At 49.9% G+C, this 18941-nt stretch overlaps 1 protein-coding gene across 1 annotated transcript in view; it reads left to right on the top strand.

Moving 5' to 3' along the window:
• Gpt2 (glutamic--pyruvic transaminase 2) overlaps window positions 1-18941 on the top strand; it is a 34839-nt gene that overhangs the window by 7842 nt on the left and 8056 nt on the right. The window contains exons 3-9 of the mRNA XM_036187696.1: window positions 2892-2981; window positions 4819-4927; window positions 8394-8524; window positions 10730-10973; window positions 14992-15071; window positions 16870-17006; window positions 18170-18344. Of these exons, the coding sequence (XP_036043589.1) occupies window positions 2892-2981; window positions 4819-4927; window positions 8394-8524; window positions 10730-10973; window positions 14992-15071; window positions 16870-17006; window positions 18170-18344 (966 nt within the window). The remainder of the gene's footprint in view (window positions 1-2891; window positions 2982-4818; window positions 4928-8393; window positions 8525-10729; window positions 10974-14991; window positions 15072-16869; window positions 17007-18169; window positions 18345-18941) is intronic.

Below are 18941 nucleotides of genomic sequence, written 5' to 3' on the forward strand. Positions count from 1 at the left end.
GATACATCTTTTTCTTCCTTCCTCTGGAGAAATGTTTCCCCACTGTTGACCCCTGCCTAAGTCCAAGTGGTAGGAAGAGAGCACCCTCCATCCCCTGGACCCTCTCAGTGCCGCCTGGGATGCGGCTGTGGGTTGGACATGGGAAAGTAGTAGACAGATGAACTCTAGAATGTTCTGAGAGACAATCAGAACACTGCGTGCTTGTTAGCCCCTCTGTCAAGGTGCCTAGCTGGGGGCAGTGGCACCACTGAGCGTACATACCAAGCCTGGATAAGCACTTTCAGCCAGAATCTTTCTGGGGTATCTTGGTATTTCCCAGCCCATGTGGACCTTGTCTGAGTGGTTGCTTTTGGCTGTGTAGAATGGACTGCTTGTCTATTCAAGGGAGCTGCTTTCCTGGCCCAAGCTCATCTGTCATGCAAAGTGTCCATGGTCTGTAGGCACAAAGACCCAAGAAAGGGGGTGCTTAGTGTTCCCAGGCTTTGTCAGCAAGCCCTGAATTGGCTAAATAGTGCCTGAGGAAGGGCACAGGGAAGGGACTTCAGGGCAAGATTCCAGGTATTATTTTCTTCTGTAGTGGGCTGGCCCAGGGCCCAGGCCTATAACTGTGTGTTGAGTCTTGGCCTTCTTGGCTGTGACAGATTTATTTCTTACTGAAGAATAAGCTCTGGCCATACCACAGAAGTCACCTGTGTTCAGTAGCTGTGGGCGTAGAGCTACTGTGATTTAAAGGCTGATGTAGGGCTCCTCAACAGGAACCCAGGACAGTGCTGGGGGGTATGGGCCTGCCTTTTGTACATAGTGACTTAGGTAGCCTTCTCATGGGCCCCCAGCCTTCGAGGCTCCCACCTGTGGGATGAGCCTTGCAGCTACGTGCCCACTTCTCCTGCTCTCACCCCGACCCAGCCTGGTGCAGTAAGTGCTGCCACCACCTGCCCTGGTCTAGAGATGTTTGACTGCCAGGGGAAAAAAGCTCCATCTTGGCCATCTCTGACTATCTCAAAGGATGGGACACAGGTGTTTGCAGGGTTCCCTGTCTCTTAGACACATCTTTCAGAGACTCGGGCTCTGTTTGTGAAGCTCAGAGACCCTTTCTAGGCTTCTTTACCCGGCCTACTTTGCCTTGTAAATAAGGGCTATAAAGAAGGTTCAGGAAAAAACTTACTTGGCAGCTGCTTTTGTTTCTGGAGCCCACTGTCCTTTTATTTATTTATTTATTTAAATTGAGTGGTACATTACTCATCGTAAAAGAAAGCATGGTGGGGAGGGCCGGAGAGAAGACTGGGTGAGTGTCCATTATGTAAGCGTGAGTCTGAGTTCGAATCCCCAGTGCCCAGGCAAAAAGCCAGGCCTGGTCCCACCTGTACCTGAAACTCCAGTGCTGGTTGGAGCAGACACGGAAGTTCCAGGTCTGGCTGGCTGTCGGCCTGGCCCACAAACAGCGAGCTCCGGGGGCAGTGAGACATACTATCTCAGAGCAACGGGGTGGAGAGCTATGGAGCAAAGCTGAAATGCTCCTCTGGCCTCTCCGTTTGCTCATGTTCAAGCACACATCTAAGCGTGTGGTTCGCATACATGCACACACATGTGCAGACACACAGATGCACCTGTACACATGCATGCGCGGGCACTCGCACACACACTCAGGAGAACAAGCTTCACCAGTGTCAGAACCGTAGAGGTGGATCTTCAAGGACTGTGTCTGGGAAAGCAGGGCTGGAATTGGGAGGCAGCCAGGCCTCCCACCCTTACACCTTCTTCCCCCAGTGATACTCCGGCCTCCTTCCTGGACTAGCTGCTGGGTAAGCTGCTGTTCCCTTCTGGTTATCTTCTCAGTCACCCAGGTCTTTCAACCTGTCTAGTCTTTTCCTCCAGTAGCTAATTCTGTATTTATTGGGGACCTGTGTAGAATCCCATGTTTCCACATCTCTGTGATCCATTTTACCTTTGTAGCAGCTGAAGTGTCTGGAAGTGTCTGTCACCGACTCCCTCCCTCGTATCATCTACTCTCTCTTTGTTTTGTTTTTTTAGACAGGGTTTCTCTGTGTAGCCCTGACTGTCCTGGATCTCGCTCTGTAGACCAGGCTGGCCTCGAACTCACAGAGATCCACTGCCTCTGCTTCCCAAGCGCTGGAATTAAAGGCGTGCGCCACCACCGCCCGGCTCAGATTTCTCCGAGTTAGTCCCTCTGTGGTTCCTGTCTAGTGCTCACTTCATTGTCTTTTATCCTTTCTGCCAAAAAAGAAAGAAAGGGAACTAGCCATTGTGTAAAACCAGGGTTGCGAGAGAACAAGGCCAGGACCTAATTCCCAGGGATGGATATCTTCCGGAGGGGACCATGAACTCTGTCTCACAGGGGACAGGGACATCGACGCTCTCCCCCTCTGGTGTTTGTCACGTTTTGCTGCTGGCCTCTGCTGCTTCTCTACCACAACGTTAGTCCCAGGGCCTTCTTTTAGACATCCCAGTGAAGTGATGCTGTGGAGCTGTTTCAGGATGCTCCAGCCACCTAACAGCGCTTCCAGTTTGTGCAGACGGGGGCAGGAGGGAGGGGCGGGCAGGCGGGCGTTAGAGCAGAGCATCCTGGGGCCTGGATTCCAGAGTTCTAATCCTAATGCTTGTGTTTATCAGTTGTGTGACACCGAGGAGTTTGTTAGTCTTTTGGAACCTCTGTTTCCTCATGGTGGAATGGGGTTGCTGCTAGCTCTTCTTCGTGGTTGTGAAGATTAAATGGGACTGGGCGTATCACAGGCTTAGTTAACACTGCTTGACATTTGGTGAGGCTCAAAATAGGATTGCTTATTAATATCTTGTGGTAATTCTACAACTTGGCGTCGGGAATGTAGGGTCTAAGAGTTGTTAAATAACCACCTGCCACCTTCTCTCTGCAGGGTATCAAAAAACCATTCACTGAGGTAATCCGAGCCAACATTGGGGATGCCCATGCTATGGGCCAGCAGCCAATCACCTTCCTTCGTCAGGTGAGCCAGCCCTCTGGAACAGGCCTTCTGGAGCCCTAAACTGGAACCTGGGAGGGGCCAGTACAGCAAACACTAGAATCCCTGAGGGATGTGCCATGGAAGTAGCAGCCCTTTCAGGCACCTGATGTCCCGTTTCTCTCTCTCAGCAATTTCCTTCCAAGGGTATCAAAAATGCCTTGACCCATTTGGGGTGGTCTAGGGTAGGAAGCTTCCAGGAAAGCTCTTCTTCGGTGCCCAGTTGTGTGTGGGGTAATGCCATGGTGAAAATACAGCCCAAAGGGAGCCCCTGGGTGTGAGTGCTGGCTGGCCTTGTGCAAGTGGAAACCATCGGGGTGCCTTGGAGGGCAGTGGAGGTCTCCCTCTGGCCCAGCGGGAAGTTCAGGCTGTCGCCATCACTGCCCCGCTCTTAGTTGTCTGCAGTGTAACCCCCCCCCCCCCAATAAGGGTCCTGGGCGATGGCGGGTTTCAGTGTTCATGTCTGAGCATCGGTGACAAAATGTCGAATGAGCTAACGGTGTAGGATCAACAGGCTAGAAAGAGGGAAAGCATGGTAGGAAAATGCCACCGGTCACCCTGATCAGGAATAGGAGACCTAGCTATGGAAAGCTTTTTCCTGGAGAAGGATTGGGCCTGTTTTGGAGTACTGTGTGTGGTTAAGGTTCACAGGCAGGGCAGGTAATGAACTTTCCCTTTTCCCTACTACCTTCAGAAGTGGCACACAGTGGGGGTCCCCTCATTTTATACAGCCCCTGTGTATAACAGAGGAGAGAGCATACAGCTCGTCCTGGACTGACGAATGCCCTGCTACCATTACTGCTGACCTTCAGAGGACTGTGGATATGGGTGGATTAGGGCCCAGGATGCAGAAGTGGGGAGACAAGCAGTAGCTCTGTCAGAGTGGAAGCAGGTGGGAGGAAGGCCGAGATCCCTGATTGTCAGCAGAGGTTCCAGATGTGGGCCTGGTCTCAGTTCATGAGTAGGTTCCCAACAGTACTTACCTTTACAGGCTCTCAAACTCATCCCCAAAGCCAACCTAACCCTGGACCCCAGTTGTCCTAAACTTGTCTTGCATGGTGTCAGCCACTTGTAACCTTCATCTGCCTCCTGTGAGATGGGTAGGCTAGGCTATTGCTCATTATCCAGAGGAATAAAAGCCGAGAAGTGGGTTAGTCACCTGACTGGTATCAGAGCTATGCCCTGTTCTCCCCTGTGGTGAGCCTGGCTTGGTTCCTCAGCTGCCAGCTTTAGACAGGTGTGCTGGGTTTTACTGGCACCTTGTCACACATGGCCTTGGTTAATCCTCTCAGTTTGTGTGTTTAGGGTGATTTTATGTTACAGGGAGGTAAAAGCCTTTCCGGCTTTCGGACCTGAAGATTAGTCTAGAGGAAGAACAGGATGAAAAGGGCTTCAGGCTGTGTGTCTGCAGGGGTGTTACAGCCTTCTTCCTGTCAGCAAGATTTTGCTGCCCACTGGAGCCTGGCCCCTTGCCCAGGAGACCCTCTAGTTCTTATGCTCCTGGATGTTTGGGTCCAGTGTTCTTCATGGATGAGTGGAGGCCAGGGCTGTGGAGCATTCTCACACTCTGCCTTGGCTCCTCTTCTGACACCTCGTTCTTGGGCCAAGCCTTGGGAGTGGTGCCTTGGCCATCAGAATCTCTGCTGCCGCAGAGTCAGCGTCTTCCTGTTTGCTGCCCTCAGCTCCCGTAGCCTTGGCTCTTGTGGAAAGGTGTGCTGCGGTGTGGCGTTTGGAGTTGTCATCTTCTCGTTGTAGCTGCCCAGTCAGTGTCCTCTGGGCTCGAGGACCATAGTATAAGCTCAGCTGTACCCTCTTTCTTTAGGTGATGGCACTCTGCACCTATCCAAACCTGCTGAGCAGCCCCAGCTTCCCAGAAGATGCTAAGAAGAGAGCCCGGAGGATCCTGCAGGCCTGTGGTGGAAACAGCTTGGGTGAGACCCAACTTGCAAGGTCCTCAAGGACATGAAATGAATGTGGGTTCCAGGAGGGGTCTGGGCCCATCACCAAGCACAGGGCTCAGTGTGTGGAAGGTGGCCGATGTGCAGAGTGTGTGCAGATGTGCCTGCTCTTCCTCCCTCCAGTTTACTAAGTTAGTGGTATACATGCCATCTTTTGGTGGGTCGGATACTCAAGTTCAGGTACCTCCATTCTTCTGGATTTGGTTTGTTAGGCTGGCGGAGGTTTAGTTCAGCGACCAGCTGGAGGCTAAATAAAAGGGAGTTCCCAGCCCTGCCCAAGCTTCTTGTGGCTGTGGCTTTGTCTGAGAAATGGCTGCTGCCTTCTGAGGACAGGAGCATCCGGGTCCCCTCTGAGCCCCCTTTGTTTGGCTTTCTTCTCTTTAAGTGTCCCCATTACCCCTCCCACTCTGTAATGTCCCCTCCAGCCTGCCTCTGTTCCTCTTTGTGGAGAGTCCAGGCCCAGGCCCAGCAGTCTGCCTCCTGATAGAAGCAGTGCCCTCTGGCTCCATGCAAGGAGGCTTTGAATTTGACCTCTGTAGATGTGAAAATGATATTCTCCCTCCCTACCCTGCTTAGAATTCAACGCTTGGCCCCTAGCTCTCTGTTCTCATCTCATTTTCTTTCCTGTTTATTTCTCCCCCACTTTCCCCAGGGCCTGCACAGCATGTCTCAATCAAAAATCCAGTTGTTCTTAAAGCTTTCTTAGGATATGTGCCCTAATGTTCTGAGACCTAGAGTCAAGAGTGAGACAGATATTTTTCTGAATTGCTCAGTCAGGGAACAGCTCCTTTGTCTCTGCCTCACTCCCCGATCCTCTCCCCCTTTTCTGCTCTGTCTCTTATGGGCTCTGTGCTTACCTGCTGGCTGTGGTGACCCTATTGGCACTCTCGATTTGGGCACTGTGGTATGTCTCTTAGGAACAGCCAGCGCCCTCTGCTTCCCTGCCTGCCCACCTGAGGTCTAAATCATGTGGTACAAAAGCATTTCTTGTCCTGTTCTCTGCCCAGCACGGAGGACAAATGTATTTCTCAGAGACCCGATGGCCCTGAGATCTCCAGAAGTTCCACTGGAGAGGCAGAAGGGGAAGGGGAGTTTGCTTTAAGTGTGTCTGATGGGGGGGGGGGTAGGGAATGGGCCTTTGTTCCACCCACTAAACCTTATCTGAGTTTTACCCCTCCTTGTCAGCTAGAGCTAGGGGGTTAGGTGAGAGGCTGTGTCTATGGAAGGGTCGTCTTGGGGTGTTATAGCAAGACACTAGTAGACCATAAGGGTTTTGTGGCCTACACTAGGCTCTGTCCCAGGAACACAGATGAGGGAAATGGATTCTGAGCTATCCTTCTCATCTTTCAACCAGAACTATTTTGTCTTGTTAGAAAGGCTGACGTATCTGCTAGAGCCGTTTATTAGATGTAGAGATGTAGCCAGGTCCTGTCCAGGGCAAGGAGCAGTTAGTTAATTTCAAACATTTTTGTTTTATATTATGCATATGGGCGTTTTGCCTGCACGTGTATCTGTGCACCATTTGCGAGCCTTGTGTCTGTGGAGGTGAGGCGAGGGCATTGGTTCTCCTGGAACTTGGAGTTAGTTATAGATGGTCGTGAGCCACCATGTGGGTGCTGGGAGTTGAACCCAAGTCCTCTGGAAGAGTAGTCAGTGTTGATGACCACTGAGTCATCTCTCCAGTCCGTTTTTAAGTGTTTTTAAAATGTATGTATATGTTTATGCCTGCTGCTCTGTGCCCCAGGTGTGCAGTGCCCATGGGGCCAGAAGGGGGTGTTGAGTCCCCTGGAACTGCAGTTAGTTACAGGAGGCAGTGAGCTACCACATGGGTGCTGAGGATTGAATCTGGGTCCTCTGCAAGGACAGCCAGTCCTCTTCACTGCTGAGCTGTTTTTCTAGGCCCTGGGCATGAAGTCTTAAGTCTTAAAGTTCACCCATGTTTTTCTCATGACCTTTAAAATCGTTTTTTTACTTGGTAGGGCGTGGTGACATGCCCTTTAATTCCAGTAGTCATGAGGCAGAGTCAGGCAGAATTTGAGATCAACTACAGCTAAATAGAGGCACCCTGTCCAAAAAAAAAGTTTCTCACTAGTGCTTTCTTTATTGTCTATCTGACAAGTACTTCAGTCCTTAGGCTGTGTCCTGGTTACTAAATACCCTGGAGGAAGGAGGCGGGAGCTGTGAGCTCTGTCTAGCCTGACTCTGGGGACATAGCATGTACCAGGTGCTATTCCTCACACTGAGGGACACAAGTGATTGGGGTGAGGAGTTTCTGTGCCACTTTTGAGAGAAGCAGACACTAACAGTAGTCAGGGCTGGAGAGATGGCTTAGCTGTCAAGAGCGTGTACTGTTTTTGCAGAGGACTGGGGTTCAGTTCCCTGCACCCCTGTCAAGGCTGCTCAAAGCTGCCTTTAACTCTTGCTCCGGGATAGAGGAGTGTCCAACAATTTGGGCTTCAGTGGGCGTCTGCACTCACGTGCATATACCCACGCATGGACACATACACATATGTAATTCTTAAGAAAATAATTACTGTGAATTTTATGTCATTCCCAGCATTCATGACTTACTGGAGAAGGGACATAAGCTATAGGATTACATCAAGGGGTCCAAATGTAGAGGGAGAGTTTAAGAAACCAGATTGGAGCTTGGTGTGATGGTACACACCTTTAATCTCAGTGCTCAGGAGGCAGAGGCAGATGATCCATTGTGGTTTACATGGTGACTTCCAGGCCAGCCTGGGCTAGATGTAGAGACCCCGTCTCAAAAAACCAGAAAGAAAACAAGGGGACAGGGTGGCATTCAAGCTCAAGAGGAGAATGAGCAGAAGAGAATTTGCAGATGCCTTCCAGATAGGGCGCAGCCTGGGTAAAGACCTTGAGGTGCAGGACAGTGTGATCCAGTGAAAGGACTAGGTTATTCAGGGTGGCTAGGGAATCTGGCAATGGTGATGTGCCAGTTTATAAACTGAAAAGTAGGGGAGTGACTTCTAAGCAGAAGTGTAGTGTGGAGGGGCCCGTGGTGACCAGATACTAGGATCAGTCTCCAGGATCTGTGTTGGTGCCACTGAAGAGTCCTGAGCTATTTTGGAGTACTAGTGTTAACCCATTCTCTCAAGTTCTGTAAAACCATGTGTAAGAAACTAAAGCATAGAAACCCCAGATCTAATGGGTATGGTATCATAAAACATGTCTGTGTCCCAGGTATTCAGGGCTTACTGTATAATAGGTGCTCAGTAAACATTGGGTGGATGGGTGGGTGAGCCCAGATAAATAGGTAAGCAGCTTGCCACAGTTCCAGAGCCCAGAACAGCAGGAAAGAGGCCCTACTTTAGTGTCCACGGCCATCTTTATTCCCAGTTAATTATATGGATGTCACACTCATTTTGTTGAATGAGACATCTTGCCCCTAATCATTATCTTGCTTTTTGTCTCACAGGATCTTATAGTGCGAGCCAGGGTGTGAACTGTATCCGTGAAGATGTGGCAGCCTTTATCACCAGGAGAGATGGTGTGCCTGCAGACCCAGACAACATTTACCTGACCACTGGAGCTAGCGACGGTATTTCTGTATGTGCAAAGATGGCCCATTCTTATCTCAGAGTTCACTCGTGTGAAGAGCAGCCTTGCAAGTTAGGGCCAGGGGTTTGAACTAGCTGGCCAGGAGACAGACTGGGTGGGCAGAGTGGGTCACCCGCTGGTACCCGAGTCTTAGCAGCTTCTAGTGCCTGATAGTTTCATGCCCCTGGATACAACTGCAGTGTCAGTTTCCCTCCAGGGATCCACCAGCAGGTCTGACTGGTGGGGACCTATGGGATGCTTGAGGGTGTCCCTTGGCCTCTCCGTTGTCAGCACTTACTGCTGTTTCTCCTCTGCTAGGCATTGTGCTAGGTGGTGAGGCCTTAGGGAACCAGGTTCACCACTTGGCCTCTGCCTGCGTGCCGATGTTCGTTGACATTCTATGACATTCTAGCATTAACACCATGTACAGAAAGGTCAGCTCAGGAGTTTTCGTTTCTGTTCTGTAGTGAAGAGAGAGACAAGTGCTGTAATGGCCATGGTGGGTCTGTAGAAGGCTCCTCTGGAAAAGTTGGAAAGATACAGGCATGCTTGGGAAGGTGGGGGACTGCAGTTTTCTAAGCTGAAGGTCAGTGTAAGAAAAGATCTTGATCTGGAAAGAGGCTTACTGTTTTGGAAATGAATTCAAGGTGGGTGAGCTCACACTCTGAGGGATAGTTACCAGAAATAGGACCAGGGAAGTGAGTAATGGCGAAGTTCTGTAGGGTCCTGGAAGCCATGCTGAGGATTTAGACCATCCCAAGAAGAATAGAGAACCATCGGCACTTCAGTAAAGGGAGGGAGGCCACATGACTCAATCCATAGTCAGTTCAACTTGGGCCTGGCCAGAAGGAGCCCTTAAGAGGTGAGAGAAGAGCTAGCCCAGGCTTGGAGCCAGTCAGCAATGGTATGGGGTATGTGGACTAGAATCAGTGGTTACGTGGCTGATGAGTCAGTGATGGCATGAGGGCAGGTGGACTGGAATCAGTGGTTACGTGGCTGATGAGTCAGTGATGGCATGATGGCAGGTGGACTGGAATCAGTGGTTACGTGGCTGAAGTCTAGAATTCTAGGCTTTGGGAGAGGGCTTGTGGCCTCCTGGGGTTCTGTTGTTGGTTTGTTCTGTTTATTCTTCAGTGCCGAGGATCAAATCTGGCCCTCAGTATGCTAGGCAAGTGCTATACCACTTAGCTGCACACACCCTGGTCCTCCATTCACTTTCAGCGTGTTTCTCTCCGGCTCCAGCTCTGTACTAAGTGCCATTAACTCATGTATCCTCCCGACTTGAGCTGTTGTTATTATCTTTTCCATCTTATCAGGGCTCTTCGTCTCCTGACCTCACAGGCTCTTGTTTTGATGTTGAGTGTTTGTTTCCCAGAGCCTTTAAGTAGAAGCATTGATCTCATACTCAAGCCCATGAGGAAGTAGGTCCTGAGCCAGTAAATATCATCATGCTTTCCAGGCTGGTGGGATTCTTGCAACAAGAAATTGATCCTGAGATGGACCTTGTGCCCACGTGTGAGATGGAAGGTCTTCCTGCAGAAGATTTTGGCTTACTAATTCAGTGAACTATTGCCACTTTGACCAACACCTCACTGGATGCCCATGTTTTCTTAGGGCGTCTATAAATATGTGCCCTGCTTAGCTTGAAAACAGGTGAAAGTGGCTCCTGGGAGCTGGTGATACCATTTCAACAGTCTCCTGTTTAGAAGTCCGTCCAGCCATGTGTGGGCAGCTGATGATTGTTGATGAAGTGGAGTTCAAATGAGAATATCAGGGTGAGGTCAGAAGAGTTCTAGGGCAAGACCGGCTGGGATACTGTTTTAGAAAGTGGTTGGTTGGTTAGGCCTTTTGAGATAGGATCTCACAGTGTAGCCCAGGCTGGCCTCAAACTCATGCTGGTCCTGCCTCAGCGACCCAAGTGCTGTTATTATGCATGTGTTGCTCCATACCTATCAAGTGTCCAGTCCTTTACTCCATGCCATTCATATGTCAAGAAAGAACTTGAAGACACTTTGTGTTTTGCACTGCCTACAGCACCCCTCATGTTCCAGCTAGGAAACAGGGAAGTGATGCAAACTTGATGGGGCCACACTAGAAGCAGACAGTGGGCTGGGTGGAGAGCCGAGGCTGGGCCTCCTCAGGCTTGTCTGCTCATGGCCTCTGGAGGGATGAGAAGCAGCAGCAGGGACCCTGTAGATGTCCTTTTCGTTGCAGACGATCCTGAAGCTCCTGGTCTCTGGGGGTGGCAAGTCGCGGACAGGCGTGATGATCCCCATCCCACAGTACCCTCTGTACTCTGCGGTCATCTCCGAGCTGGACGCCGTCCAGGTGAACTACTACCTAGACGAGGAGAACTGCTGGGCCTTGAACGTGGATGAGCTCCGGCGGGCAGTGCGGCAAGCCAAAGACCACTGTGACCCCAAAGTTCTCTGCATTATCAACCCCGGGAACCCCACAGGTCTGCATTTCACTCTCTTGCCACTTTCTCGGGGCTTGGAGGGGCTGGTATGCCAGATGCGTGACTCCGGAAGTATTCAGTGACAAACACAAGGTTCTCTCTGTCCCAATTTCCCAATTCATCTCACATTTGCTAACGCCTGTGAAACTCACCTCAGGCCACCTCAGGAGATGAGGAGCAGGTGGTTTTTAGGGTTGTACTACCAACAGGACCTGTTCTTTTTCCTATTTTACCTCCATTTGTAAAGACTCACCTCCTCAGGTAATTCACACAAACTGTCACCATCCAGCCTGGGGTGCATTTTATGTTTACTTCCTTTTGTTTTTCTCAACTGGTTTCAGAATGCTGGTGCGTGGAGTTTGGCTGGTTCTTTGAGAAGAAAATGCTGTATTAAAAACAAACAAAAGAAAAAATAAGCCTGTCTCTAGAAGTTGAAAAGCACCCCAAATTCTGCATGTTTTTCTTAGAGAAAAAAAAGTATGCGGCTCTGCCTGTTTTCATTCCCGACTGCTGGTTCATGTGTCTTTAGGGCTGTTTGGATGAGAGGACAGAAACTCCCTTCTCCTTCTTTGTTGAGCTGAGTTGGATTGGGGCCAAAATACATCAGAGTTGACGGTGGAATCTGCTTCTCTGAAATGTGAAATGATGCTTCAATCAGTTGAAAGCAGCCACTTTAATTCCTGAATGCAGCAAGGGTGCACCCAGTGCAGACACTGGTTTGGGTGCTCCCGTGCCTTGTAGGAGTGGTGAAGAGTCTGTTCTACCCATGATGCATCGGGGAAATGACACAGAACTCTGTTCTCAATTAGGCTTTAGATCAGTATCACAAAGCGAGCTTTGAAAACCTCCCAGGCCAGTCCAAACATCAGCGTTCTTAATGCTGATGAGAACTACTTCCTTAGGACACTGGTTCCTAAGTGTCTAGCTTGTTAAAGTACAGAATGTGGACTCTGCTCACCACTATTTTAATGACGGGTAGGGCTGGAGAGCTGGCAGGTCCACCCAGTCCAAGATGACACTCCTGCTGGCCCCAGGCTCCTGAGTCAGTCCTTTTTTGTCTGTGTCTTTGGAGACAGTGTATCCCTAGCTGTCCTAGCACGGGCTGTGTCATCCAGGCGGGCCCCAGAGTCACAGCAGTCCCCTCCTTCAGCCTCTGAGTGCTGGGATCACAGGCATATGCCGCTGGCCTGTCTTTGAGTCACGATTTTCTGCTCAGGTATTTATGTAAGTCTTTTTACCTCCCTGCCTAGGAGAACATACCTCCACCAAAGACTTGCCTGTACTAAGTAAAGGAATCCTGTGAATGTGTATTATAAGTAATTCATTCTCTTTCTCTCCCCCCCCCCCCCCCCCTCTCTCTCCCTCTCCTATGTTTTTTTGAGACAGGGTTTCTCTGTGTAGCCCTGGCTGTCCTAGATCTCACTCTGTAGACCAGGCTGGCCTGGAACTCACAGAGATCCGCCTGCCTCTGCCTCCCGAGTGCTGGGATTAAAGGCGTATGCCACCACCACCCAGCCTTACAAGTAATTCTTATGAAGAGTGACTTATGAGCAGGTGCCATCTACCTTTGTTCTCTGGGGTTTTAAAGTTTGGAAGTCAGTCAGCTGCTGGAAGAGGGGTGGCAGGAAGTGAAGGCTTCCAAACCACACACCATAACCAGCTTGGCTAAAAGATGTCAAGGTAGCCTGAGAGGTTAAGCTTTGGCTTTCAAGAGGAAAGACCCGTGGTGGAACGTGAAATCTGGTCATAAGGCAGTATGTGAATCAACATTATTGTGGGAGCGGTCTCAGTTCACACCTAAGCTTTGCTGTCATCTGGGTCGGACTCATTCCTCGGATCTGTCCGTGGAGGGCCTTCGGCAACTCCATCCCTTGCCCACCAGCTGAAACCTCAGAGTCCGTCTCCTGTGATATCACTGAGTCCTACTTACTGGCCCATCTCAGAACCAGTCAGATCACTAGGACTTTGATAAGACAGCAGAAGTCCATGATAGGCTGGCCTGGAGCTCCCAGCCCTCCTGCTTCAGCACACCAAGTGCTTGGATTAGAGGGGTGTGCCTAGGCCGGTGCCATTTCTTTTCTCTCCTGCTGGGGGTCTTCACAAGACAGCTGTGGTATGCTACAGGCATGAGGGGATGAAATCACAGATGTCCCTATCAGTCTCTGGGGAATTCCTTAGGCCCATCTTCTGGTGTGAGGCATCAAAGCTGTGTCCTGTGTCACCCAAGCTGGGCATAGCCTGGCCCCTGTAAAGCCATATTCGACTCTCTCTTATTCTCCATAGCTGTTCATGTTTGCCTCTTCGGTGTCTTCATGGCTGTGCCCTAAGTGATTGCTGAACCCCAGGCCCCGGGTAAACATCAGCTTGTCTTTATCTTCAAGTGTGCATATCAGGGGAATTTTTGCATCCATTCGATCTCATTTCCTCCACCAGGCTGAAGCCCTGTCAAGGCTCTGGTCCTTCAGTTTCTCCTTGTGCCCCCCTTAGCAATCTGTGAACATGGTTTAGTAGATTCCAGTGCTCACATCTCTGCTGGTGTTCCAATAGGATGTAGTTAGGAGATGACAAGATTCACAGAGGCTTTGCAGGCAGGCTCTACCCACAGAGAGGCCAGCCCCATCTATGAGAGCATGCTGGTAACATAGCAACCAGGACCTGCTACTCTGCCGGAGTCCCAGAACCCTGAGCTTCTTTTTCTTTCTTTTTTTTTTTTTTTTTTTCCGAGACAGGGTTTCTCTGTGTAGCTTTGCGCCTTTCCTGGAACTCGATTTGGAGACCAGACTGGTCCTCGAACTCACAGAGATCTGCCTACCTCTGCCTCCCAAGTGCTGGGATTAAAGGCGTGCGCCACCACCGCCTGGCGAGCTTCCTTCTTATGAAGCCTGGCTGGCACTCTATGGCCAAAGAAAAGTCAGTCCCTTACTAAAGAAGTTGGCTCATTCTTGAGTAGAGGAAGGTAGAAATCCTGGCTGAATCATAAGATACATTTCTATACTTTTATAAATATTTTTCATGTCATTCCATAGATAAGTATATGACATTTTTTTTTCTTCTGAGCCCAAAGAAAACAGTCTACATGCTTTTCTGCATTAAGATGGCTATACATGCAGAAATAATACATGTATATATGTTTATATGTTATAACATAGATATGATGGACACACAGTACAGAAGTCAGCAGGCCTGATTGAGCACACCAGAAACCCCTGGTGTTCCACTCAGAGCAGGAGAAAGTACAGGGAGAGCTCCACCTCCGTCTTCTTACCCTCCGCTCTCTGTTCCTGTGGTGTGCCTGTAGGCTGCTGACTGAACCATCTTGCTGTTTGCCCCCATTCTCTGCCGAGAGTGGTGGGTGTCTTTCCTGCTGGTACTGAGCATGTCCTGAAGGAGGCCAAGGAGCACTGTGGTGTGCTCCCTCAGGGTCCCTGATGGTGCCCGTTCTCTCTGCAGTAGCAGCTGACAGGAGACACCAGCCTGGCTCATTCATTTGGTATTCTGCAAGTACTGATTTGAACACTTGCCAGCTCTGAGGGTAAATGATGAGCTGAGCTGGGACAAGCCTGTCGCTTCCTTGTGGGCGTGTGCACCTGCCTTTCTGGGAAGACACCCACAGTTCTTCAGTAACTCCAGCTCAGTTACCATATCAACCAGTGCAATTTTCTGCATTACTTGCTGCTGGTGCATAGTAGAGGAGTTGGGGGTAGCTGACGAAATTAACTCCTTCAGTTTTATTTTCCTGTCCACTCTGACATGCTCATGCCTTTCTGTCCTCCAGAAAAGACAAACATCATGCACACATGTGCATGCCTCAGTCGTAAGAATAATGAAAAAGTTAGGCGTGAAATGCTCTTCCTTGCCCGTGCCTGACTTCATTGAATTAGGCAGAACAACTAAGGGGATGGTCTCCTGGGCTCTTCAGGGAACTCAGAACACCCAAGTGATTCGGGTGGGAGCATTACTTGGGGACAACTTCAGTAGCATTACAACCTACATGTTGGTTTTTTTGGGGATTTTGTAGGCCAGGTACAAAGCAGAAAGTGCATAGAAGATGTGATTCACTTTGCCTGGGAAGAGAAGCTTTTCCTCCTGGCTGATGAGGTAAGAGCAGTCCCAGAGATGGGTGGGCAAGCTCAGAGAGGGAGGGGGCAAGCCTTCTCTTATAGGGGAGGGAATCCAGGTCTGGTTATTCTATAGCCAGAGAGAACATTCTAGGCAGAGTGATTCTGGGTAAGCAAAGGTGAGGATAGTCATTCTTAACCTATGAATTTGGGACAGAAGTTATCTCTTTGTTGGCTTGGACTCTACTTGTAGTACACACACACACACACACATGTTCTCCACATATGTGGGGAAAGGGAGACTGAGACTTTGTTATGTAACCCAGGCTGCCCAAGAACTCACTGTATAGGCCAGGCTGGCTTTAAACTCATAGCAACCCTCCTGCATCAGTCTCCCAGTGTTGGCACTACGGGTGTCAGCTTTAAATTACTTTAAACTGGGATGATGATGATGGTGGTGGTAATGGTGATGATGGGGGTCACAGATATATGGCTGGACCCTGGATTCAAACTTTGTCTTCCAAGTCCTCTCCTTTCATCTCTGTATGACAGACTGATTATCTTCCCAGCCTAGAAAGCAGCTTTCCATCCTTGTAGTTCCAGCAAGTTTACACCTGATTGGTTCCGCCACAATTATTGGACCAATCACTATAGCCTGGGGTTGTAATATGCAAATTGACCAGGCCCAGGCAAGGTGCAAGTTTGTCTGGTCTGCCCTTCCCAACCTCCCACCCAGAAAGCTAGGGGGGGCCGTCCCTGAGGGAAATCCATGGGCTCCTACCTAAGAGTGGGGTGTAGCTGCCCTGCAGCAGAAATGGCCCACGCCACTCTGAAGGTGTAGTTCTGGGCCTCTTGGGAGTTCTCATCATCTGTCTCGTTTACTCTCCTACCGCCTGTGAGCCTGTGAGGATCTCGGGTCTGTAATTGTGAGGCCTGGGCTTGCCCATTCTTTGCTGCTTTGGAAGAAAGGAACTGAGGATCCATCACATTCCATTATCACTTTACCTTCATTGCCCCGTGTTTTCTGTTAGTTGTAGTTTCTAGAATACTGCTTTCTTTTCTCCTTAAGCATTCCGTTCTATTACCACATTTAAATTGCCATAATTAATCATGGATCTAAAAACCTTAATTTCTAAAGAAAAAAAAAAAAAGAGGCCGCAGAGAGACCTGGGGGTTCCTTATGACAAAGTACTAACTACCCCACCAGTCCAGAAAGCCGATTTCCCTGATGATGAACAGGCAGGGTGGTATGTGTAGGCTGTGAGTACTAGGTCTAGAGACAGGGAAGAACAAACTGAGTGTGGGTTCTGCTCTGGCAAAAAGACAAATGATTCCAAACCTGGTTAGTGGCATAAAGGACACCCGGTGGAGTTGACCCCTAAACCAGAGAGAGCAGAGGACAGGAGGCGGAGTGAACACTGTCATTAGGAGGAGAGTTTGTGTGGGAGGAAGGGAGTGCCTGGTATCATCACTGGCCCAATGCCTTAGACAGGCTAGGGATGGGGTAGGGGAAGTGTGGGAGACGTCAGGGAAGCTCCTACACTGTCTTAGGCTGAAGCATCTGGTCTGAGGCTTTCCCTTGCTTGTTCTGAAAGGTTCCCTCAGGTACATTCTGGCTTCTCTGTGGAAATAGCATGGAAGCTGGGCTGGTTGGTTGGATCAAGGCTGGACTTTGTGACCCACATCTGACGACCTGTACTTATGCACGTTGTACCTACGCACGACAGGTTCACCCTGTGCACCCCTCTTGGGTGTGGACCCTTGGCGACTCTCAGCCACAGCCTTTATTTGTTCAGACCCTCCAGGAGAACTCATTGCAACTGCTGTTTCCTCTGCAGGTGTATCAGGACAATGTGTACTCTCCTGGCTGTAGATTCCATTCCTTTAAGAAAGTGCTCTACCAGATGGGGCACGAGTACTCCAGCAACGTGGAACTCGCCTCCTTCCACTCCACCTCTAAGGGCTACATGGGCGAGTACGTTGACCTCTAGTCCTGCTGCTGGCGGGTCTGTTTCCCAGCACTGATTCCTTCTGTCTGCCTGCCCCTCTGTTGGCCCTGTGGTCCACCCACGTGGTTGGGAAGCAGCCCTCATCCTTTGCTGCTGCTGTAAGAATCAGGAGACAGGCTGCATCTCCCGGCAGATCTAGTGGTATAAGAACTGTCCTTGTGCAGGCGCTCAGGTCAAATGCAGCCATGCTCAAAAGAAACCAGACTGAGTGATGGGAGTGAAAACAGCTTCCTCTAGCAGCTCTAAGCTTGGAATCTTCTGCTGTAACATTGACGGAATCTGAGGGCCCGTGAGGAAAGGAGTTAGCTGGACCAGCTCTGGGGACTCAGCTCTGTCCAAGGCTGCCTTAGCACAGTGGGGATTATGAGGCCAAAGGGCCAGTTTGGGGCCCATCTTTGTTTGACTATCATTTCCCAAGCACCCCGAGTTTGCAGCACTGGGGACCCTGCCGTACTCAGCCACCATGTTGTCGAGGAGTGAAGAACTTGGCAAAGAGGAAAGTCATGTGTCAGGTGGAGAGCCGAGGTCACAGAGGAGGTAGAAATGCCAGAAGGTGGGACTGGAGTTGGAAGAAGGGAGACCTTTGGATGAAGAACATTTCTAGTTGGAAGGAATGGTATATGAAGTCTGAAGAAATATTTTGCCTAGGTCATGGGAGCTGTCTCCTTAGATTGTTTTTTGCTTAATTTGATGTAGACTAGAGTATGAATTAGGTTTCAGGTTAAGCAGCTATAACAACATGGCTCTAAAATATAGAGGCTCCAAATGGGTGAAAATGTATTTATTTTTGACATAATGATTCAAAGACACCAGGAAGACAAGGCTACACTCCTTGAGGTCATTTGAGGACCGTGGCTTGCGAGTCTGCTTTCTCAGCATGCAGTCTCCATGTCTAGGATGAGGACTGTCTCCACCCCTTGGAAGCAGGAAGGGAGAAGAAGGAGAGCGCTTGCTTTCCCTTGTAGGAAAGTGTCTTTGTCCTATCACATGTTCACCTGCCCCTGGCAAGAGCTCAGCCACAGCTGCCTGCCTGGTACTCAGGCTGTGCTGCTGGAACGCTGGTGTCCAAACTGCATTGGTGAGCTCTTCCTCTAACTGGTGGGTGTGCTCCCTCTCCTCAACTCCCCAGGTGTGGCTACAGAGGGGGCTACATGGAGGTGATCAATTTGCACCCTGAGATCAAAGGCCAGCTGGTAAAGCTACTCTCAGTTCGTCTCTGCCCGCCAGTGTCTGGACAAGCCGCCATGGACATCGTTGTGAACCCCCCTGAACCAGGCGAGGAGTCCTTTGAGCAGTTCAGCAGGGTGAGTCTGCTTAACCTGCCTGCGCCACTGCTATTGTCAGGGCCATGGTAAGTTAACAGCCACCACTCCAGGTGGCCACGCATTCCATAGTGTGTCTGCGTGGCCGTCCATGTCCATCCTTCAAGGGGCACCCATGATGCTTCTTGGTGGCTGAACCATTCTCATGAGTTAAGTCCAAAAATGGAATGTTTAGAAGTGGGAAGACTTTCGGTGTGAATGAATGGACTCTTTTTTCTCATCTGTGTGCATCGTAAGTGGGTAGGACCCCAGGAGGAGCACCCCATGTCTTGCAGACATTTTTGTTGCTAACTGAAAAGAAGGGACAGTAGATAGGAGGAGCAGCATCAGTTTAAAAACAACAAGGGCCTGGGGACTTAGCTCAGTGATAGAGCACTTGCTAGAAGGCCCTGGGTTCGATCCTTAGCTCCACATAAATAAAAAATAAATAAAAAATAAAAACAAAACAACAAAAAAAAAACAACTAAAACCATTTTAGATGGTAGACTCTAAAAGTCAGTTCCCAGATGGTGTAAATGCATCTCTCTCTCTCTTTTGGGGGAGGTTATAGGGGGAGATTTGCTTGTTTATTTTTTGGAC

This window comes from Onychomys torridus, chromosome 5 (genome assembly GCF_903995425.1).
Source record: "Onychomys torridus chromosome 5, mOncTor1.1, whole genome shotgun sequence".
Classification (NCBI taxonomy): domain Eukaryota; kingdom Metazoa; phylum Chordata; class Mammalia; order Rodentia; family Cricetidae; genus Onychomys; species Onychomys torridus.